Source organism: Triticum urartu, chromosome 2A, assembly GCF_056163025.1.
Source record: "Triticum urartu cultivar PI428250 chromosome 2A, HENAU_Tu73, whole genome shotgun sequence".
NCBI lineage: Eukaryota > Viridiplantae > Streptophyta > Magnoliopsida > Poales > Poaceae > Triticum > Triticum urartu.
Genome location: NC_141874.1, coordinates 384,936,612 through 384,961,753, shown reverse-complemented (window position 1 = coordinate 384,961,753; position 25,142 = coordinate 384,936,612). Strand labels below are relative to the sequence as shown.

The window sequence follows — 25,142 nt, the reverse complement described above, 5'->3', positions numbered from 1 at the left end:
CCTATATATATCTACGTACCCCGCAAACATCTAGGAGCACCATGAAAACCTAATTCCACCGCCACAACCTTCTGTACCCAAAAGATCCCATCTTGGGGTCTTTTCCGGAGCTCCGCCGGAGGGGGCATTGATCACGGAGGGCCTCTACATCAACTCCATGGCCCCTCCAATGATGTGTAAGTAGTTTACTTCAGACCTTCGGGTCCATAGCTAGTAGCTAGATGACTTCTTCTCTCTCTTTGGATCTCAATACACAGTTCTCCTCGATCTTCTTGGAGATCTATTCGATGTAACTCTTTTTGCGGTGTGTTTGTCGAGATCCGATGAATTGTGGGTTTATGATCAAGTCTATCTATGAACAATATTTGAATCTTCTCTGAATTCTTTTATGTATGATTGGTTATCTTTGCAAGTCTCTTCGAATTATCAGTTCGGTTTGGCCTACTAGATTGATCTTCCTTGCAATGGGAGAAGTGCTTAGCTTTGGGTTCAATCTTGCGGTGCTCGATCCCAGTGACAGAAAGGGAAACGACGCGTATTGTATTGTTGCCATCGAGGATAAAAAGATGGGGTTTATATCATATTGCATGAGTTTATCTCTCTACATCATGTCATCTTACTTAAGGCGTTACTCTGTTCTTATAAACTTAATACTCTAGATGCATGTTGGATAGCGGTCGATGTGTGGAGTAATAGTAGTAGATGCAGGAAGGAGTCGGTCTACTTGTCACGGACGTGATGCCTATATACATGATCATACCTAGATATTCCCATAATTATTCGCTTTTCTATCAATTGCTCGACAGTAATTTGTTCACCCACCGTAATACTTATGCTATCTTGAGAGAAGCCACTAGTGAAACCTATGGCCCCCGGGTCTATTCTCCATCATACAAGTTTCCAATCTATTTTATTTTGCAATCTTTACTTTCAATCTATATCATAAAAATACCAAAAATATTTATCTTATTATTATTATCTATATCAGATCTCATTCTTGCAAGTGGCCGTGAAGGGATTGACAACCCATTTATCGCGTTGGTTGCGAGCTTCTTATTTGTTTGTGTAGGTACGAGGTGACTCGCGCGTGGTCTCCTACTGAATTGATACTTTGGTTCTAAAAAACTGAGGGAAATACTTACGCTGATTTGCTGGATCACCCTTTCCTCTTCAAGGGAAAACCAACGTATGCTCAAGAGGTAGAAACCACACATGTTGTTGTAGTGTATTTGAATGATGCTCTGTGTGTGTGTGTGTGTGTCCTTAGTGGGTCTTTGGTACATGCATATCATTGTGAAGTGGGGATTTGAGGTATTACGGCGAAAAAAGCTATCTATCACCTTAGTGGATTGTTGGTACGAAGAATATCAGGGACCCCAAGAGTTTTAAGCCCCGTCCATGGGGAGACCCTTAATCATTGTCGCCTCAGCGACATGCATAAGGATGGTGGTTGCATGCGTGATACGGAGCTGCCACGGTATGTAAATGTCTTCATTTGGCTCCGCCTATACGCAAAGACATATAACATGGCTTTCATATCAAACCAACGGTTGTGTACCTACGCTACTATCTTAAATACTAGTAGTGATGAATCTGACCCCCCCCCCTGAACGCCTTTATTACTGGAGCACATGTTAGCTTAGTCTTGTTTCTTTTTATTACTATTTTACCTTTCTATTCGTAGTTACTTAATTCCATTATTTACCATTTCTCCAGCAATCGATAAAGTAAACCATTTCCAAACTACGCTATGAGTGCAAACATAACTGCGCACATGGCAACGTAGTTGCGGGGCTAGTAGTTGCTTTCCTTGGCTCTCTTGGGTTCGATATAAAACTGGGGTGAAAATACTCCCCGAGAATTATGCTTGTCAACTAGTCATGTGCACTTGCAGGACATCGATGCCCATAGACCATGTAACCTTGCCCATGAGCTTCTACTCGCTTTCCTGATCGTGCCTTCAAAAGGAAATGACAAGTGATGTCGTGAACTGATGCCTATGCCACCATCTTCTCTGCTTTCGATGATGGGCTGCTGCCCATCAATCTCCTCCGATGAAAGATCTTTGTCTTCCTTGATGACGTGCATAGATATGCCATGGTGGTCTTTGCCAACCTAAGCCTTTTTTAGAATTCATGCATCCTTGGAGCTATCACGCCAAGCTGGCTTACTTCCGCCCTACCGCTTCAATTTCTATCTCTTTTAACAGAAGGAGCGCCTGAAGGCACCATTCATTGAACTTTCATACACATCTTACATCATGGATACAGAATCCATTGTTTACAAAGTTGCTCAAAGCTAGCAATACTAGGCATTGCATACCCCTATGAGCTAGCTAATACGGTACATGATAGGAGGTATAGTAGAAAGCTTTTTCAGCGAGTCTTTTGCACAGTTACGAGCAACACCATTCAAATCTCCTTTGACATGATACACCTTTAACACGAGGGCCCTAGAACAAAGTATTCTACCATCTGTGAACGGATTTCCCAATGTCTCGGGTTTGAATATATTTCACCGAAAGCCGCAATTCTTGCAAGTACCTGATTGTCTGTTGAAATGATGGCCTAATGTAGCTGAAGTATTTTTGCGATTTCCGAAACAAACAAAAGCGCCTTGGCATCAGTCGGAAGAGGAGAGCTCACAAGATCGTTGCCGCCCATGATCATGACATTGGTTTTAAGTTGTGTCTGTCCATTGCAAATGTATATGCCTATTCCTGCAGTAGGCTGGAGAGAGGGATGTTTTCATGCTGCATGTGTAAATATGTTTAAACCTAAAAGATTCAAAGTCAATTTTGATTGTGCTTCCAAGAGGTTGAGACGAGATTAGGTTTATATTGAGATCATGCGCATCCTTGTTTTTGTCCGTGGCTGGCTGACCAACGAAACATGTAGCTTTGGACTCTACTTGAAACTTTTTCATTATAGCTTGAACGGCTTGATGCACAACACTTACTCGTGGGAAGTACACATATACTGTTATGAGAAAAATACACTACAATACGTGAAAGTACACTTGGCATCAAAATGTTTGATAAAGGCTATCAACAATGGATCTAGTTTGTGAGGATGGAAGTGATTCATAGTTTGGAAGCTCAGTTTGAAAGGTACTTCACTGAAGTTCCAATCCTGAAAGGCCGTCCATCAAGACAGGGGAAAATCTTACCAAATGGATGTAAGGCGTCTGCCTTATTATGGTATATACGACTATGTAGAAATGATTTTGTTTTTAAGGACAAAAATTAATCTCCTCTACAAGCTATTGTTTGTTGTATGTATTGTCTTCATATGTGTCTACGCTACATCAAACTGTGTATCAACCGCTGTTCAACACGAGATGGCTAGAGAGGTTACAGTATAATTTCTAGACCAGACCTATCACCTCCCTCGACATAGACAAAGTGTCGTTGACTAAAACTTTATTATTGTTGATATTCAGTTTTTTTATTGGATAGTTCGTGTGTTAATGATAGATATGCAGAGGTCAGATGTTGTCAATCATGATTGTGTCCGCTAGATGCTATATATTTTTTAATTAATATAGAAGCTTCTTTTATCATAGTAGGAAAACACAAGTAGAGCAAGTGTGTTTTTAACACAGTACAAACGCAAGCGCTCGTATACATGCGCATACACTCACCCGTATGAACACCTCTGAATAACTGAGCCGACATATCATCTTAAAAATTATGAAGTCACCGTAGGCACCTCGTCGTCGACAGAGACATCTCCTCCCATTGAATGCTCATCACCGAAATTCCTGAAATAATCCAGGAATAAATGCAAGCACCAGGGACTTGAACCCTGGTGGACAGGGGATACCACAGTCCCTCTAATCATTCAAGCACAGGTTGGTTCACACAGGTGGGCAGGGGATATCACAGTGTTTGTAGTCCTCGCTAGGTGGTTCATAGACCTGGTTGTAATTTTTGTTATCTTTTGTGTTCTCTGTACTGCCATGATTAATGAATAGATTGAAAATTTCTCAAAAAAAATAGAGCATGGAACAACAAAACAAGTAGAGCATGTGTTGTTCCACGTATCGCCATGGAATACCACGCGAGACAATGGGGTACGTTTTCGCCGGTGGTTACCTTTTTGTGAAAAAAAAACTATACGTTATTATTTCTGTATTTTTTCTATTGATTTTTGTTTTTCATGTTCAGTCTCCACCCTTGGAGCAAATACAGTATTTTTCTTGGTGGCTGCCGCAGATTCACAGTCACACGGCCGACAACGATGTCAACGGATCCTCCCCTCCATACAAACGAAGCACAACTCTTCTCTTTCTCCTCTCCTTTTATTATTCCCGAGAAAATCCAACCCAGCTAGACTAGCCCACCCTCCACAGCTCTTCTCCTTGTCTCCAGAACACAGCTTGGCTCTCCGCCGGTTTCTGCTCAAGTGGAGAGGCCCGTCAGCTCGATCGGCTCCAGGATCATGGACGACGGCGCAAGACCGGCGCCCAACCACAAGAGGCACCTCCCGTAATTCACCAGCTGCTCTGCCCAATTGATTTGTTTCTTTTCTTGTGTGCTTGTTGTTCCTTGTGGGAGCCTTCTCGTGGCGCAGACTGCAGGAGGCGGGCGGCGAGCTCGTGGAGCTGCTGTGGCAGGACGGGGCCATCGTAGCGCAGGCGCAGGCCCAGACGCCGCACCGGCGGTGCCCCCAGAGCGGCGCGGCCAGCGGCGTCACCGCGGAGGATGCGTCCGCGTGGTTGATCCCGGACGGCGGCGGCGGCGGCAGGGACCTGTACTCGCACCTCTGGCACGGCGTCGCCGACGGGGACGCGGGCGCGCTCGTGGCGGGGAGCGGCGCCGGGACGAGCTTCTGCGGGAGCAACGCGGTGACGGCGCCGGCGCTGCTGCCGTCGCCGGAGGAGGAGCCGGGCTCGTCCTCGGCGGGAGGCCAAGCGCTACTGTCTAAGAGGGGAAGGGACGAACTGGGTAGCCGCCGCGAGGTTCTCTTCCTTTTCCCCTCTACCTCGTCGGCGGAGACGGCGACATTGCTAAGCACTTATTAAGTTTGTGTATAGTCTCGGCTGAACCGGTGACGGAGGGAATATTATGATGTTTGCAGGATGCCGACGACTGTGAGGCCGTCAATGAGACCCGGCCGCAGCGGCCGGCGGCAAAGCGAAGGACTCGTGCTGCCGAGGTCCATAACCAATCAGAGCGGGTAAAGCCCTGACGACTCGCCCACTCCAGTGTTGATCTGTTCCAAACCAGTCTTGTGATATTTCTGTCTTGCAGAAAAGAAGGGATCGGATCAACGAAAAGATGAAAGCATTGCAAGAACTCGTACCCCATTGCAACAAGGTATCAGAGAAGTTTCTGCGTTAGTACTTGTGTTCTTGAATCATTGTTACATTTGTAGTTTGGTGTGGATGGTTGATCCTAGCTAAAAATTAATTGCAGAGCGACAAGGCGTCCATCCTAGACGAAGCAATCGAGTACTTAAAGTCTCTGCAACTGCAAGTTCAGGTTCAAAATTCAAAATCACACCCTGAATTTCTAATTTCTCCTCAATCAAGCACGGTACTCGACTGACTGCCGTTGGCTTCGGTTCAGATCATGTGGATGGCTACTGGGATGGCGCCCATGATGTACCCTGGTGCTCACCAACTCATGCCGCCGATGGCCATGGGCTTGAACTCAGCGTGCATGCCCGCGGCGCAGAGCCTTAGCCAGCTGCAAAGAGTAGCACCGTTTATGAACCATCATCTCCCAAATCAAATGCCTAGGGTCCAATCTCCAGCTATGGATTCCCTCAATGTGGGAAACAATGGTGTCTGTGGTGAGCCAAGAAACCCTTTCCTGCATCCAGACAACACACTAACAGCAGCATTTCAGGTTACTACAACACAGTTAGTCTCCTCCTGATCTATCAGACTTTTACTCCTGTTAGCTTACGGTGTCGATTCCTCGCAGCTGCCTGATATGTTTCCCTATGCATCTCAAAAGGCACAACAAAACCAGAATCATCAGTTACTGCCTAACACTGACATGCCAGCTTCAGGACCCTGCCCGCCATCTTTTGCTGACGGAACTGGAACATAAGACCAGGCAGTTTCAAGCAAGATGATTTACTGGTCAGTATAATGTTATTTTTTATCTTTTTTTACGTAATATTTTTTTTACCAATTAACTGAAACTCCAATAGGCATGTACATATCAGTAGATGAATCTCCCAGTAATACAAAGTTTGCTATCGGTAAACTGAAACTCCAATAGGCATGTAGATCGGTAAATAATGTGCAGGCATGATTTTTATTGAGTTATCTATGAAATGTACTACATGCTGTCATTTTTTCCCACGCTTAAGCGCATGCACTTGGCGTGTGGAACCTACCGAATTGCCGTCGCCGGATGGAACGGTTCTTGATATTTTGTTCCCCTTTGGCACCTTCCGGGTCCTGTCCAATCAGTAGATTAACTCTGATCGCGGCGGTTGTACATCCGTTTCACTCTTTCGCTGCTACATTCAATAGACTTTTTTGTCAGATTTGAAAAACAAGTCCCACTAGTTCACAAACAATTGGGTTGGGCATCGCTCTCTTGATGCAGACGGGACAAGGAATGCAACAAGGACTTGCATGAGATCAGCAACTACTGAAAATACTACTAGTAATACCCAGATGAGATCCTTGATATTATCCCAACAAGCAATTTATGCAGTGTTATTGCCGAAAATTATCGTCATGATACAGGATCATTGGACCGATGTAGAGGCTAATGATATACTAGTTTCAGATAACCCAGGACCTGTAGGACCTTATGTACTAATCAAGTTCTTTGGTTTATTTAGATTGATATCTTTATTTAGAGGCTAATAATATACTCTCTCTGTTTCAAATTAGTTGAAGTTCTAGGTTTGTCCTAAGTAAAGACGTCTTTAAGTTTTACCAAGTTCATAGAAAAAATATATCAACGCCAAATTAGTTTCAGTAGATTCTCTATAAAATATATTTTCGTACTATATATATATATTTGATTTTGTAGATCTTAGCAGATTTTTCCATAGACTTGGTCAAACTTTAAAAAGTTTGACTTTAAAAAAGTTTGACTTAGGACAACCCTAGAACTTCAATTAATTTGGAATGGAGGGAATACTTGCTCAGATATCCCAGGGCATCTAGGACCTTGTATACTAATCAAGTTCTATACTTTACTTTTTTTAGATTGGTCATCTATCTATATGATAATATAAGATGCCAAGGAAACACAGACATGTCTGCCACATCCCCAACCAACGGCCAGAATAACTCGCAGGAAGCAATAAAATACTGTATGACGATGCTAAGTTTAGCTCTTTCTTTCTTTCTTTTCCTTATCATCTTTGGCATGTTGCTGAATTTTTGTGTAATGACCAACCAGGGGGGGTGGATACAGGAGGTCAGAGCAAAATGGTCCTAGAAGAACAAGATATGATATGATACCAAGACGCTGTGTGCTGTAAGGCCAGGGGAAGATCATGCAACACTGAGCCTTCGTGGCACCACTAAGCAACCAACACGTATGGGCCCGAGATCATGCTGATAGCAGATACTATTCTTATCTGGAGAATAGTCTTGAGCATCAGCTTTCTGTTTATGGAAGGATTTGGTCCATGGGAGATGAACTTGGGCTTGACAGGGACAACAAAGATGCTTCTGCTGATATGCTGCAGATCTGGAGATGACATTGTTGGAGCCAGCATCCGCACAGGGATACAACTTGGGCAATTCTGTTCGGCTTTCCACCGATGTAACTCCACTGGTGAGACCTAATAGGACTGTCCTGTTGACCTGCGGTCGACGATTGAGCTATCGATATAAACAAGGGCAGGCAGGAACTTGTGCTTTTCGGACACCATTGTAGATCAGGTTTGCATATGCCTTTGAGAATTCAGACAAGTGGCACATGAAGATCATTCTTCATTGTTCATCAGGATTGCGAGATTATCGGCTTATTTTGTGTGTCGCCCACCTTTTCGCCTTACCCTTAACCCTGGAAAGATTGTACCACATGTGGTGATGCCCTGTTACAAGTTCATCAGGACTGTGACGGTCATCGTCCGTTTCGTCACAGAGTAATTAGTCTCTGATATTATCAATGCAGCTGCATCTTTATTGTGCTAATTATGATTCAGCTTCAGTCGCCGCCAGTCGAGACTGGGACTTCGCTTTGCATTTATACGTCGAGATTTGGCTGTCATGCTCAAGTATTTATGCGTATTGCAGCGATTGATGTAGATGCTTGGCAATTTGGAGGACAGATATACACATTCTCTGCGTTTTGCTCTTGTTTTGCATATATTTTTCTGTGGACAGCTGCAGATATAAATATCCAGTAAATCATAGCTGGTCAAAATTTCCAACTTATGAAAAAGCAAAAAAAAAAAAATGGCTTCGCCGCGTTTGCAGATATTTTTCTGTCGACAATTGCACATATAAATATCTAGTAATAGCAGCTCAAAATTTCCCAGTTATGAAAAAGAAAAGCCAAAAAGAATAATTGGCTTCGCCCAGGTTTGAACCGGAGACCTTCAGTGTGTTAGACTGACGTGATAACGAACTACACCACGAAACCTCTTGCAGTATGTTTACACATTGAACATTTATTATGTAAGTATGCTCAGTTGATGAACCAAACAAACGGCGAAGGCGAAGATGAGAAGCGAAAGAGAAGGAGCATCGAGGAGAATGGACGTTCTGAACACACCGACCTCTGATGACTTCCACGCGGGATCCGAGGCCAAAAGTACTCCCTCCATAAAAAAATATAAAAGCATTTTAGATCACTACTCGCTTTTACATTTCTTTACAAGACAAGCGTGGAATACTATTCAGCGCCTTAAGCGTCACTTAACTTACAATATAATCCTGCTCAGTGTCTTAAGCATCACTTAACTTACTATATAAATGGGTAGGAAGATAGTGGTATCCCTAGCCCATCAGGTTCCAGTTCTGGTGTTCACATTTTTATGAATTTATTTCAGGATGACGTTTCTGTCAATTATGAGGCACCTTTGATGACTTCGTAAATCTCAAGATAATATGCCGGTTCAGTCTCTCGAAGATGCTCATAAAAATAAAGTGTGCATCGTGAGCACTTGCATCTGTATTGTGTTCAAAAAAAACATGGAGTATAAATGGTACATGACGCCTGAAGTGGTCACAATGGGCCGGCCCATCTAAGGTAGTCCTAGTGGAGAAGCGCATCGTAGTTTTGGGAAGCTTTTGGTCGTTTCTTTTTCTTTTCTTTGTTTTAGTTTTTGGACTAGCTTTTGTTCGGTTTTGAGGGGTGTTTTTCATATAATTTTTGTTCAAACACGCGAACTTCTTTCAAATTCGCGTTTTTTATTTTTGTGAACTTATTTTCAAATTAGCAAAAAAAATAAAATTTTGCTGACTTTTAATTTCATGGATTTTTAAAAGTCCTAGGTTTTTTTTTTCAAATTTATGATTTTTTTAAAATTTTGTGAAGTTTTATTTCAAATTCATGAACTTCTTCAAATCCATGATTTTAAAAAATTTATCAACTTTTTCAAATTGAAAGAATTTGTTTGAATTTTTTTCAAACTCATGACTTTTTTTTAATTTTGAAGACTTCTCTAAAAGGCCAATGGTCGATGGAGCCCTGGATAGCGGTTAATAGTTGTCGTGTAAAACTGGGAGCCGAGTGAACCGGGAACTAATGAACTGAGCGAACCAACAACCGAACGCGAGCTCGCCCTGTTTATTGGGTAGGCCCACAAGCGAGAGGCATGTAAGCGCTCATTCCACAACTGGTGCATAGTAATGCACCAAGAGCATGGTTAATAGTATAGCCAACTACCGGCTATATGAAGTTGTCATGTCACATATAGTCGACCTAATAGCCAACACGTATAGTAGCAAGTTGCTAAGAAGTAGTACTTTATTAATACATGGTCCATCTTACATTCTCACATTGTTTCTTGGAGCCCGTGCTACAGCTGACTGTTAATCTGCAGCCCGCTTCTCTTCTCTCTCATCCAACTCAACAAAAATACAATAGTTTGATCTTTACAGCCTGCTGACTGTACCTTATTATACTTGCTCTTAGGAGCACTCCAATAGAATACATAGCAATACACTGCGTGCATAACCTTGATAGGACCACTATAATCAATTCTCTCACAAGGCATGCATGGGCCACACCTTGTCTGATGCCTCTTTTTCGGTGCTGATCGGTGGGCCGTGATGATAGAGAAAAATGAGTGCCTAGTCCAACCATAAGGGCTCTCTCAATGCATCCTCTCTTAGCATGATATCATAGGGGTATTAACTTAAGAGACAACTAGCCCAATGCACTGCTTCTTAGGGGTTGTATCTAAATTTAATGATGCCTCCTTCCCTGGCCCTCGTGTCGTCCTCCCGAGGGCGACTTGGGAGGGGGGCGACTAGGGTTCGAACGCCGCCACCCCTCCCTCCCCGCCTTTACCCTCACTGCCACCAGAGACTAACGCCGGGGAAGCCCGTGTGAACACCGATGAAGGTGATGGCGGGGCTCTCATCGCTCGGTTTCATACAGAGGGTTGCGGACGCTGCCGCGGAGGCCCTGGGTGGCGAGGCACAAGTGTCTTGCACATGCGACGTCCACGGTAGCTGGTGGCCAGAGCTATCGGCCGCGCGCGGCGAGGTCTCGGTAGGCGACGGTCGTGGCACGTTTCCTCCTCCGGGTGTATGCTCTAGATTTTAAGGTTCGGCAGCGCCTCTCCCCTCAGATCGACTCCTCCTCGCTTTCCTCGATGGGCGTAGGTCGTGATTATTGGTCTTCAAGCAGATGAGGTGCAGGTGGTGTAGGTTGGATCCCGGGGGGAACCCCTGTCTAGTTGGTCCGGCCACGACAGCGGCGATGCCCAAGGGCACTGTTTTCCTTCCTGGAGGAACGGCCGAGGACCCCTCTGTCCCACCCCAGACCATCCTCCGGAGTGGAAGCTCAAAATCTAATAGATTTGGCGGTGATGGCTTCATCCGCATCGTGTGCTCCTTGGAGACGCCGCCTGGGGTAGGCTGGTCTGGTGGAGTGGGCCCGGGGTGTGGAGCTGTTGGCGGCGTTGAGGTTTGAGCAACAGTGGTTTGTGATAATTTTCTACAGGTGGCGTCTTCTTCGTTGGCATATCAGTGGGCCACCTTTCACCTCCCTGGTGGAAGGGGATAGACACTACTGCAGGAAGGTCCTAAGACGACACATGTATCGGAGACCATTCAACCAAACTGTGTGCAGTGCACAAATCACAAACGGTAACAAAATATACTCGTGTGCCAGAAAACAAAACATGTGCGACGGCTCATCCATGGGACACGATTTTGGTAGGCAAACTGTGTGCAATGACAGAACATGGGAAATTGTCCTTCTGCATGTGCGATAAGTTACTGTAATGCAGACCATTCCGGATTTGTAATTGTGGGCATTGATTGGCAAACACTTTTTAAAACAAAGTGTGTGCAATGAGTTAAAGCATAGCACACTTCCGACTTCAAGATTACGTGTGTGTGATGAGTTTAAAGGTACATCGATGGGTTTTGAAGGACACTCGTGTGCGATAATTCTAGACAACACATGCAACTTTTTGTTGCAAATTGTGTGCTCTACACGGCACACAATTGAAGAAACTAACTATGTGCGATCGTGTGAAAGATCACTGTCGATTCCGTATTAGTAGTCGTTTGCGATTAGATCAAAAGGGGAAAACATGTCAAATTGGTAACTAAATCAAGTGCATTACGTATTAAGGTCGAAATATATAATAGCTAGAGAGAATCAACATAAGGAATTAATACGAGAGAACGACAGCAGAGATATACAGTCTGCTTTAGTCCTTTCTCTTCTTGTCGTTTTTGAATGGCCCCGTGACATCATCTTCGCGAGGATGCTTCTTGACGTTGGCCGTTGGCTTTTTGTTGTCGTTCATGTCCTCGCCCTCGTCCTTCTCATTCCACCATTCCTCCTCCTCATCATCGTCATCGTCATCATCTTCCTCATCCTTCAGCGGCTCCTTGTCTGTTTGGTCGTCGTCCGGCGAATCGAGCGGCGGCATCCCTTCCATGAACCGGATATAAACGAGGATAGGGCTCGACGCCAGACTCATGGAAGACAAGTGCGAAGATCTCGATGTTGACCTTAGAGCGGGCGACAGACTAGCGGAACTGTCGTCCTCGCTGTCGCTAGCGGAGAACGGCATGGTTGCTCTAAGTACAAACCGCGAGAAAGCGAGATTGCAAAGTGTGTGTATAAGTGTGTAGTGGCAGGGGCGATCGGCCGGGATGATGAAGATGGTGGCAACTGAAGTGGGGGATGAAGAAAAGAGCAATGGTAATTGAAGCGGGGGACTAACGGATTATATTGGTGCTGGAAGGTGGTTAGAATTCTGATATAATCAACCGCAATTATTAGTACCCCATCATCTAAATTCTTGTGGTTGCGCAGTTCTCAGTGTTATAATTACGCACACAGGTTGGAGCGTTCAAATGCGTGCAATATGCCAAATGTTTTCACATGATACATTTTAGCAATTCACACAGTTCGCTAAATACATTGTTTCAACTATGCACACACTTATATGAAACACAACGTGTGTGAAACTAGCATTTAACATAGGACAGTTGGCAAGCAAGAGATGATCTATGCTTATTGATGTGTAGCCCATAATAATCAAACAAAAACCCTATTCATCATTGTAACCAGTGCATAAAAGATGGCTAATGAGACAACTACAACCACACATGCTAGTTCCTTCTTGTCTCTTGCTTTTATCTGTTGCCTGTGATTGATTCTTTATTGCTTCATCGTAGTGATCATACACTCCAGATCAGTCAGTTTCTTCTTCAGCTTTACGTTATCTTCTGCAAGCTTGGTGATAACACTCCAAGTCGTACCATTGCATTCATCATCCAATATCCATGTGAATGTTCAATATTCAAGATCAATGGGGGCATTAATAACTCAACTTAAAGGGTGTTTTTATCATTTATGCCACTAGTTGTGTCCCACTACTCAATTTTGCCATTAGAAGTTACAACTACTAAAAAATGCCATTGTTCCGTGAGATGGTGGAACCCACAAGTATAGGGGATCGTGACAGTCTTCGAGGGTAGTATTTCATCCAAATTTATTGATTCGACATAAGGGGAGCCAAAGAATATTTATGAGCCTTAGCAATTGAGTTGTCAATTCAACCACACCTGAAAATTTTACCTATGCAACAAAGTGTTTAGTAACACAGTAGTATGATAGTTTTGATAGTAGTAGCAATAGTAGCAATGGTAACAAAAACAATAGAAGTTTGTGATGATTGTAACAGTAGCAACAACGAAAGTAACTTAGCAAAACCAGTATGAGAAATGCGTAGGCATTGGATTAGCGATGGATATTTGTGTTGGATGATATTCATCATATAACAGTCACAACCTAGAGCGATACACAATAGCTCAAATTCATCAATGTAATGTAGGCATGTATTCTGTATATAGTCATACGTGCTTATAATAAGAACTTGCATGACATATTTTTTCCTACCCTCCCGTGGCAGTTGTGTTGGGGAACACAGTAATTTCAAAAAAATTCCTACGCACACGCAAGATCATGCTGTTGCATAGCAACGAGAGGGGAGAGTATTGTCTACGTACCCTCGTAGATGTAAGTGGAAGCGTTATGACAACACGGTTGATGTAGTCGTACGACTTCACGATCGACTGATCCTAGTACCGAAAGTACGGCACCTCCGCGATCTGCACACGTTCAGCTCGGTGACATCCCATGAACTCACGATCCAGCGGAGTGTCGAGGGAGAGCTTTATCAGCACGACGGCGTGATGACGGTGATGATGATGCTACCGGAACAGGGCTAAGCACCGCTACCATATGACCGAGGTGGATTATGGTGGAGGGGGGCACCGCACACGGCTAAGAGATCAATGATTAACTTGTGTGTCTATGGGGGTGTCCCCTGGCCACGTATATATAGGATGGAGGGAGGAGGAGGCCGGCCCTCATAGGGCGTGCCCAAAGTGCGGAGTCCTACTAGGACTCCCTAGTCCTAGTAGGATTCCACCTCCTACATGGAATAGGAAAAAGGGAAGGGAGAAGGAGAAGGAAGGAAGGGAGCATCCCCTTTCCCTAGTCCAATTCGGACCAGTCCTTGGGGAAGGGACGCGGCCACACTTGAGGCCTTTCTCTCCTTTCCCGTATGGCCATTAAGGCCGAATATGATTTCCCCTAACTCTCCGGTACTCCGAAAAATATCCGAATCACTCGGAACCTTTCCGATGTCCGAATATAGCCGTCCAATATATCGATCTTTACGTCCTGACTGTTTCGAGACTCCTCGTCATGTCCCTGATCTCATCCGGGACTCCGAACAAACTTCGGTCATCAAATCACATAACTCATCATACAAATCGTCACAGAACGTTAAGCGTGCGGACCCTACGGGTTCAAGAACTATGTAGAAATGACCGAGACATATCTCCGATCAATAACCAATAGCGGAACCTGGATGCTCATATTGGATCCTACCTATTCTACGAAGATCTTTATCGGTCAAACCGCATAACAACATACGTTGTTCCCGTTGTCATCGGTATGTTACTTGCCCGAGATTCGATCGTCGGTATCTCAATACCTAGTTCAATCTCGTTACCGGCAAGTCTCTTTACTCGTTCCGTAATCCAACATCCCGTAACTAACTCATTAGTCACATTGCTTGCAAGGCTTATAGTGATGTGCATTACCGAGAGGGCCCAGAGATACCTCTCCGATACACGGAGTGACAAATCCTAATCTCGATCTATGCCAACTCAACAAACACAATCGGAGACACCTGTAGAGCATCTTTATAATCACCAGTTACGTTGTGACGTTTGATAGCACACAAGGTGTTCCTCCGGTATTCGGGAGTTGCATAATCTCATAGTCAGAGGAACATGTATAAGTTATGAAGAAAGCAGTAGCAATAAAAATGAACGATCATTATGCTAAGCTAACGGATGGGTCTTGTCCATCACATCATTCTCTAATGATGTGATCCCATTCATCAAATGACAACACATGTCCATGGCTAGGAAAATTAACCATCTTTGATTAATGAGCTAGTCAAGTAGAGGCATACTAGGGACACTCTGTTTATCTATGTATTCACACATGTACTAAGTTTCCGATTAATACAATTCTAGCATGAATAATAAACATTTATCATGATATAAGGAAATATAAATAACAACTTTATTATTGCCTCTAGGGCATATTTCCTTCAGTCTCCCACTTGCACTAGAGTCAATAATCTAGTTCACATCGTGATGTGATTTAACACCAATAGTTCACATCTTTATGTGATTAGTTCACATCTCCATGTGACTAACACCCAAAGGGTTTACTAGAGTCAATAATCTAGTTCACATCGCTATGTGATTAACACCCAAAGAGTGATCATGTTTTGCTTGTGAGAGAAATTTAGTCAACGGGTCTGCCACATTCAGAGCCGTATGTATTTTGCAAATTTTCTATGTCTACAATGCTTTGCACGGAACTACTCTAGCTAATTTCTCCCACTTTCGATATGTATCTAGATCGAGACTTAGAGTCATCCAGATCGGTGTCAAAGCTTGCATCGACGTAACTCTTTACGACGAACTCTTTGTCACCTCCATAACCGAGAAACATTTCCTTATTCCACTAAGGATATTTTTGACCGTTGTCCAGTGATCCACTCCTAGATCACTATTGTACCCTCTTGCCAAACTTATGGTGAGGTACACAATAGGTCTGGTACATAGCATAACATACTTTATAGAACCTATGAATGAGGCATAGGGAATGACTTTTCATTGTCTTTCTATTTTTTTGCCATGGTCGGGTTTTGAGTATTTACTCAAATTCACACCTTACAACACAGGCAAGAACTCCTTCTTTGACTTTTCCATTTTACTTCAAAATCTTGTCAAGGTATGTACTCATTGAAAATATATCAAGCGTCTTGATCTATCTCTATAGATCTTGATGCTCAATATGTAAGTAGCTTCATCGAGGTCTTTCTTTGAAAAACTCTTTTCAAACACTCCTTTATACTTTCCAGAAAATTCTACATTATTTCCGATCAACAATATATCATTCACATATACTTATCAGAAATGTTGTAATGCTCCTACTAACTTTCTTGTAAATACAAGCTTCACCGCAAGTCTATATAAAACCATATGCTTTGATCACTTTATCAAAGTATATATTCCAACTCCGAGATGCTTGCACCAGTCCATAGATGGATCGCTGGAGCTTGCACACTTTATTAGCACCTTTTAGGATTGACAAAACCTTCTTGTTGCATCATATACAACTCTTCTTTAAGAAATCCATTAAGGAATGCAGTTTTGACATCCATTTGCCAGATTTCATAAAATGTGGCAATTGCTAACATGATTCGGACAGAATTAAGCATCGCTACGAGTGAGAAAATCTCATCGTAGTCAACATCTTGAACTTGTCTAAAACCTTTTGTGACAATTCGAGCTTTGTAGATAGTAACACTACTATCAGTGTCCGTCTTCCTCTTGAAAATCCATTTATTCTTAATGGCTCACCGATCAACGGGCAGGTCAATCAAAGTCCATACTTTGTTCTAATACATGGATCTCATCTCAGATTTCATGGCTTCAAGCCATTTCGGGAATCTGGGCTCATCATCGCTTCCTCATAGTTCGTAGGTTCGTCATGGTCAAGTAACATGACCTCCAGAACAGGATTACCGTACCACTCTGGTGCGGAACGTATTTTGGTTGACCTACGAGGCTCGGTAGTAACTTAATCTGAAGTTTCATGATCATCATCACTAACTTCCTCACTAATTGGTGTAGGAATCACTATAACTGATTTCTATGATGAACTACTTTCCAATTCGGGAGAAGGCACAATTACCTCATCAAGTTTTACATTCCTCCCAATCACTTCTTTCGAGAGAAACTTCTTCTCTAGAAGGGTCAATTCTTAGCAACGAGTATCTTGCCTTCAGATCCGTGATAGAAGGTGTACCCAACAGTTTCCTTTGGGTATCCTATGAAGAGGCATTTCTTCGATTTGGGTTTGATCTTATCAGGTTGAAACTTTTTCACATAAGCATCATAGCCCCAAACTTCAAGAAACGACACCTTAGGTTTCTTGCTAAACCACAATTCATATGGTGTCGTCCCAACGGATTTAGATGGTGCCCTATTTAACGTGAATGTAACTATCTCTAATGCATAACCCCAAAATGATAGTGATAAATCGGTAAGAGACATCATAGATTGCACCATATCTAATAAAGTACGGTTATGACGTTCGGACACACCATTCTGCTGTGGTGTTCCAGGTGGCGTGAGTTGCAAAACTATTCCACATTATTTCAAATGAAGACCAAACTCGTAACTCAAATATTCTCCTCCATGATCAGATCGCAGAAACTTTATTTTCTTGTTACAATGATTTTCCACTTCACTCTGAAATTCTTTGAACTTTTCAAATGTTTCAGACTTATGTTTCATCAAGTAGATATACCCATATCTTCTCAAATCATCTATGAAGATCAGAAAATAACGATACCCGCCGCGAGCCTCAACACTCATCGGATTGCATACATCAGTATGTATTATTTCCAATAAGTCAGTTGCTTGCTCCACTGTTTCGGAGAACAGAGTTTTAGTCATCTTGCCCACAAGGCATGGTTCGCAAGCATCAAATGATTCATAATCAAGTGATTCCAAAAGCCCATCAGCATGGAGTTTCTTCATGCGCTTTACACCAATATGACCTAAACGGCAGTGCCACATATAAGTTGCATTATCATTATTAACTTTGCATCTTTTGGCTTCAATATTATGAATATGTGTATTACTACGATCGAGATTCAATAAACCATTCACCTTGGGTGTATGACCTCAGAAGGTTTTATTCATGTAAACAGAATAACAATTATCCTTGACTTAAATGGATAACCGTATTGCAATAAACATGATCCAATCATATTATGCTCTACGCAAACACCAAATAACATTTATTTTAGGTTCAACACTAAACCCGAAGGTAAAGGAGTGCGCGATGGTGATCTAATCAACCTTGTAATCACTTCCAACTCACATCACCACCTCGCCCTTAACTAGTCTCTGTTTATTTTGCAACTCCTGTTTCGAGTTACTACTCTTAGTAACTAAACCGGTATCAAATACTGAGGTGTTGCTATAAACACTAGTAAAGTACACATCAATAACATGTATATCAAATATATACTTTTGTTCACTTTGCCATCCTTCTTATCCGCCAAGTATCTAGGGCAGTTCCACTTCCAGTGACCATTTCTTTTGCAGTAGAAGCACTCAGTTCCAGGCTTGGGTCTAGCTTTGAGCTTCTTCATGGGAGCAGCAACTAGCTTGCTATTATTCTTTGAAGTTCCTCTTTCTTTACCTTTGCCCTTTTTCTTGAAACTAGTGGTCTTGTTAACCATCAACACTTGATGCTATTTCTTGATTTCTACCTTCACCGATTTCAGCATCGCGAAGAGCTTGGGAATTACTTCCGTTATCCCTTGCATATTATAGTTCATCACTAAGTTCTAGTAACTTGGTGATAGTGACTAGAGAACTTTGTCAATTACTATCTTATCTGGAAGATTAACTCCCACTTGATTCAAGCAATTGTAGTACCTAGACAATCTGAGCACATGCTCACTAGTTGAGCTATTCTCCTCCATCGTGTAGGCAAAGTACTGTCAGAGGTCTTCTGCCTCTCGACACGGGCATGAGTATGAAATACCAATTTCAACTCTTAGAACATCTTATATGCTTTGTGGCGTTCAAAACATTTTTGAAGTCCCGTTTCTAAGCCGTAAAGCATGGTACACTAAACTATCAAGTAGTCATCATACCGAGCTTTACCAAACGTTCATAACGTCTGTATCTGCTCCTGCAATAGGTCCATCACCTAGTGGTGCAACAAGGACATAATTCTTCTGTGCAGCAATGAGGATAATCCTCAGATCACGGACCTAGTCTGCATCATTGCTACTATCATCTTTCAACATAGTTTTTTCTCTAGGAACATATCAAAAATAAAACGGGGAGCTACATCGTGAGCTATTGATCTACAACATAGTTATGCAAATACTATCAGGACTAAGTTCATGATAAATTAAAGTTCAATTAATCAGATTACTTAAGAACTCCCACTTAGATAGACATCCCTCTAGTCATCTAAATGATCACGTGATCCAAATCAACTAAACCATGTCTGATCATCACGTGAGATGGAGTAGTTTTCAATGGTGAACATCACTATGTTGATCATATCTACTATATGATTCACGCTCGACCTTTCGGTCTCCAGTGTTCCGAGGCCATATCTGCATATGCTAGGCTCGTCAAGTTTAACCCGAGTATTCCGCGTGTGCAAAACTGGCTTGCACCCGTTGTATGTGAATGTAGAGCTAATCACACCCGATCATCATGTGGTGTCTCGGCACGACGAACTGTGGCAACGGTGCATACGCAGGAAGAACACTTATACCTTGAAATTTAGTGAGAGATCATCTTATAATGCTACCGCCGAACTAAGCAAAATAAGATACATAAAGGATAAACATCACATGCAATCAAAATATGTGACATGATATGGCCATCATCATCTTGTGCCTTTGATCTCCATCTCCAAAACACCGTCATGATGTCTATCGTCACCAGAATGACACCATGATCTCCATCATCTTGATCTCTATCAACGTGTCGCCACATGGTCGTCACACCAACTATTGCTTTTGCAACTATTACTATCGCATAGCGATAAAGTAAAGCAATTATATGGCGCTTGCATCTTATGCAATAAAGAGACAACCATAAGGCTCCTGCCAGTTGCCAAACTTTAACAAAACATTATCATCTCATAAAAAAATTTATATCTCATCACGTCTTGACCATATCACATCACAACATGCCCTGCAAAAACAAGTTAGACATCCTCTACTTTGTTGTTGCAAGTTTTACGTGGCTGCTACAGGCTGAGCAAGAACCGTTCTTACCTACGCATCAAAAAACCACAACGCGGTATAGTGATTGCTTTTTGATCTTCAGAAAGAACCCTGTTCATTGAATCCGATTCAACTAAAGTTGGAGCAACAGACACCCACTAGCCACCTGTCTGCGAAGCACGTCGGTAGAACCAGTCTCGTGTAAGCGTACGCGTAATGTCGGTCTGAGCGGCTTCATCCAACAATACCGCGGAATCAAGAATGAACTAGTGACGGCAAGCAATATGTATATACTCACGCCCACAACTCCTTTGTGTTCTACTCGTGCATATAACATCTACGCATAGATCATGGTGATGCATAGCAATGAGAGGGGAGAGTATTGTCTACGTACCCTCATAGACCATAAGCGGAAGAGTTATGACAACGCGGTTGATGTAGTCGTACATCTTCACGATCGACCGATCCTAGTACCGAAAGTACGACACCTCCGCGATCTGCACACGTTCAGCTCGGTGACGTCCCACGAACTCATGATCCAGTAGAGTGTCGAGGGAGAGCTTTGTCAGCACAACGGCGTGATGACGGTGATGATGATGCTACCGGAACAGGGTTTCGCCTAAGCACCGCTATGATATGACCGAGGTGGTTTATGGTGGAGGGGGGCACCGCACACGACTAAGAGAGCAATGATCAACTTGTGTGTCTATGGGGTGCCCCCTGGCCACGTATATAAAGGATGGAGGGAGGAGGAGGCCGGCCCTCATAGGGCGTGCTCAAAGTGCGGAGTCCTACTAGGACTCCCTAGTCCTAGTAGGATTCCACCTCCTACATGGAATAGGAAAAAGGGAAGGGAGAAGGAGAAGGAAGGAAGGGGGCGCCCCCTTTCCCTAGTCCAATTCGGACCAGTCCATGGGGAAGGGGCGCGGCCACACTTGAGGCCTTTCTCTCCTTTCCCGTATGGCCCATTAAGGCCCAATATGAATCCCCGTAACTCTCTGGTACTCTGAAAAATACCCGAATCACTCGGAACCTTTACGATGTCCGAATATAGCCTTCCAATATATTGATCTTTACGTCTCGACCATTTAGAGACTCCTCGTCATGTCCCTGATCTCATCCGGGACTCCGAACAAACTTCGGTCATCAAATCACATAACTCATAATACAAATCGTCACAGAACATTAAGCGTGCGGACCCTACGGATCCGAGAACTATGTAGACATGACCAAGATATATCTCCGGTCAATAACCAATAGCGGAACATGGATGCTCATATTGGCTCCTACATATTCTACGAAGATCTTTATCGGTCAAACCACATAACAACATACGTTGTTCCCTTTGTCATCGGTATGTTACTTGCCCGAGATTCGATCGTCGGTATCTTAATACCTAGTTCAATCTTGTTACCGGCAAGTCTCTTTACTCGTTCCATAATACAACATCCCGTAACTAACTCATTAGTCACATTGCTTGCAAGGCTTATAGTGATGTGCATTACCGAGAGGGCCCAGAGATACCTCTCCGATACACGGAGTGACAAATCCTAATCTCGATCTATGCCAACTCAACAAACACCATCGGAGAAACCTGTAGAGCATCTTTATAATCACCCATTTACGTTGTGACGTTTGATAGCACACAAGGTGTTCCTCCGGTATTCGGGAGTTGCATAATCTTATAGTGAGAGGAACATGTATAAGTTATGAAGAAAGCAGTAGCAATAAAAATGAACGATCATTATGCTAAGCTAACGGATTGGTCTTGTCCATCACATCATTCTTTAATGATGTGATCCCATTCATCAAATGACAACACATGTCCATGGCTAGGAAACTTAACCATCTTTGATTAACGAGCTAGTCAAGTAGAGGCATACTAGGGACAATCTGTTTGTCTATGTATTCACACATGTACTAAGTTTTCGGTTAATACAATTCTAGCATTAATAATAAACATTTATCATGATATAAGGAAATATAAATAACAACTTTATTATTGCCTCTAGGGCATATTTCCTTCAAGTGGGGTCCATAAGGAAATCTAAGGGATATTAAGGCATCCTTTTAATAGAGAACCGGAACAAAGTATTAACATATGGTGAATACATGAACTCTTCATACTACGTAATCACCAGAAAGAATCCCAATTATTGTCACCTTAAGGTATGTGGATCATAACACGTAATAGGTGCATACAACTTGCAAGATAGGATCAAGAACTCAAATATATTCATGAAATCATAAAGGGTTCAGATATGAGATCATAAAACTCAAGCCCTAGTGATAAGAATTAAGCATAACAAACTCATAGCAACATCAATCTCAGAACACGGTTGATACTATGGATCAAGCCCTAACAAATTGACTCGATTACATGACAAATCTCATCCAACTCCATCACCGTCTAGCAAGCCCGCAAAGGAATTACTCACTCCCGATGGTGGGCATCATGGAACTATTGATGGAGAAGGATTGATGGTGATGATGGCGACACATTCCACCCCCGGAGCCCCGAACGGACTCCAGATCAATCCTCCCGATGAAGAACAGGAGGTGGCGGCGGCTCTGTATCATAAAATGCGATGATTCCTTATCTTTGATTTTTTTTCTCCGTGAGATGGTACTTATGGAGTTGGACTTAGGGCACATGGAGGCTTCAGGGGCCCATAAGCTCACTAGGCACGCCCTAGGGGGTGGGCGCGCCCCCTGAGCTTGTGGCTCCTGGGTTGCCCCCCTCAAGTAGTTCTCTTCTCCAATATTTTCTTTATATTCTGAAAATATTCTTCGTAATTTTTCATCCCAATCTGAGAACTTTTATTTCTACACAAAAATAACACCTTGTCAATTTTGCTAAAAATAGCGTTAGTCCGGTTTAGTTCCATTCAAATCATACAAATTAGAGTCCAAAATAAGAACAAAAGTGTTTGAAAAAATAGATACGTTTGGGATGTATTGATGTCTACTATGCAACTTTTATTCTTGTAGACACGTGTTGGGCCTCCAAGCGCAGAGTTTTGTAGGACAATAGCAATTTTCCCTAAAGTGGATGACCTAAGGTTTATCAATCCATGGGAGGCGTAGGATGAAGATAGTCTCTCTCAAAAAACCCTGCAACCAAATAATAAAAAGTCTCTTGTGTCCCCAACACACCAAACACAATGGTAATATGTATAGGTGCACTAGTTCAGCGAAAAGATGGTGATAAAGGTGTAGTAATGATAGCAGAGATTGTTTTTTGTACTAGGAACAATAAAAAACATCAAGGTATCAATTGATAAAACATAGCACAAACGGTATTGCAATGCTTGAAAATGTGGCCTAGGGGTCATACTTTCACTAGTGCAATCTCTCAACAATGCTAATATAATTGGATCATATAACCATCCCTCAACGTGCGATGAAGAATCACTCCAAAATTCCTATCTAGTGGAGAACATAAGAAGAAATTGTTTGTAGCTATTCTTTCTGATCGATCTATCCAAGAGTTCCTACTAAAATAACACCAAGTTATTCTTTCCGATCGATCTATCAAGAGTTCATACTAAAATAACACTAAGTTATTCTTTCTGATTGATCTTTCAAGAGTTCGTACTAAAATAACACCAAAGCAAATTTAGATTCATAATACTCAATCCAACACAAAGAACCTCAAAGAGTGCCCCAAGATTTCTACCATAGAAACAAAAGACGAGAACGTGCATCAACCCTATGCATAGATTACCCCAATGTCACCTCAGGAATCGATGAGTTGAGTGCCAAAACACATATCAAGTGAATCAATATGATACCCCATTGTCACCACGAGTATTCATACGCAAGACATACATAAAGTGCTCTTTTCTTGAAAAAAAAGATGCATAGCATTATTCTAAATAACAGCAAGCAAATCCTAACAAAATAAAATGATGCTCCAAGTAAAACTCATATCATGTGACGAATGAAGACATAGCTCCAAGTGAGGTTATCGATAATGTTGAAGACGAAAGAGGGGATGCCTTCTAGGCCATCCCCAAGCTTAGTTACTTAGATATTCCTTAAATATTACCTTGGGGTGCCTTGGGCATACCCAAGCTTAGGGTCTTGTCACTCTTTATTCTCCTCATATCGACATCTCACCCAAAACTTGAAAACTTCAGTCACACGAAACTTAACGGAACTTTGTGAGATAGGTCAGTATGATAAAGAGCAAACCATTTCACTTTTGGTACTGTCAAAGACAAGATTCATAATTGTTCTCACACAATTTCTACTGTAGCATATCATTTCCGCAATTTATATTGAGAAACATAAGCCATAGAAACTAGAAAACAAGCAAACTATGCATTGAAAACAGAATCTGTCAAAAACAGAACAGTCTGTAGTAATCTGTACTACGACAATACTTCTGCTACTCCAAAAATTCTTAAAAAATAGGAAATCCTGGGTAATTTGTCTATTAATATTTTGCAAAAAGAATCATCATTTTATCACGCTTCTGTTAAACATGAGATTTGTTTTCCCGAGCGCAGAAGTTTCTGTTTTTCAGCAGGGTCAAATCAACTATCACCGTAAGCCATCCCAAAGGTCTTACTTGACACTTTATTGAAACAAAAGCAATAAAACATGATTACTAAAGTAGTCTAATCATGTGAACACACAAAAAAAGTAGGTAAAAGTGTTGGGTTGTCTCCCAACAAACGCTTTTCTTTAATGCCTTTTAGCTAGGCATGATGATTTCAATGATGCGCACGTAAAAGATAAGAATTGAAACACAAAGAGAGCATTATGAAGCTTATGACTAGCACATTTAAGTATAACCCACTTCCTATGCATAGGGATTTTGTGAGCAAGCAACTTATGGGAACATGAATCAACTAGCATAAGAAGGCAAAACAAGCATAACTTCAAAACTTTCAACACATAGAGAGGAAACTTCATATTATTGCAATTCCTATATGCATAAGTTCATCCCTCATAATAATTTTCAGTAGCATCATGAAGAAATTCAACAATATAACCATCACATAAATCATTCTTTTCATGATTCACAAGAATAGAGAACTTATTACTTTCCACATAAGCAAATTTCTTCTCATCAATAGTAGTGGGAGCAAACTCAACAAAATAACTATCATGAGAGTGAAAATTAAAATCATGATGACAAGT

The 25,142-nt window shown here is 42.3% G+C and overlaps 1 protein-coding gene and 1 non-coding gene across 4 annotated transcripts; one reads left to right on the top strand and one right to left on the bottom strand.

Moving 5' to 3' along the window:
* Positions 1-4,298: 4,298 nt before the first annotated feature.
* On the top strand, positions 4,299-8,121 carry LOC125537402 (transcription factor PHYTOCHROME INTERACTING FACTOR-LIKE 13). Of its 3 annotated transcripts, none has more exons than XR_007295855.2 (9): positions 4,299-4,489; positions 4,575-4,962; positions 5,082-5,180; positions 5,255-5,320; positions 5,420-5,485; positions 5,573-5,854; positions 5,966-6,093; positions 7,183-7,289; positions 7,379-8,121. XR_007295855.2 is itself a non-coding variant. In XM_048700710.2 (8 exons), exons 1-7 carry the CDS (start codon positions 4,443-4,445, stop codon positions 6,059-6,061), a joined length of 1,077 nt encoding a protein of 358 aa, XP_048556667.1. In that variant the 5' UTR covers positions 4,301-4,442; the 3' UTR covers positions 6,062-6,093; positions 7,379-8,121. The 3 variants fall into 3 exon arrangements, 1 of the variants encoding a protein (XP_048556667.1); XR_007295854.2 differs by having other exon boundaries at positions 4,301-4,489; positions 5,933-6,093; XM_048700710.2 differs by lacking the exon at positions 7,183-7,289 and having other exon boundaries at positions 4,301-4,489; positions 5,933-6,093.
* A 377-nt stretch (positions 8,122-8,498) lies between these two features.
* On the bottom strand, positions 8,499-8,572 carry TRNAV-AAC (transfer RNA valine (anticodon AAC)). The gene has a single exon. It is a non-coding gene; the product is annotated as a tRNA-Val (tRNA).
* Between the last annotated feature and the right edge of the window lie 16,570 nt (positions 8,573-25,142).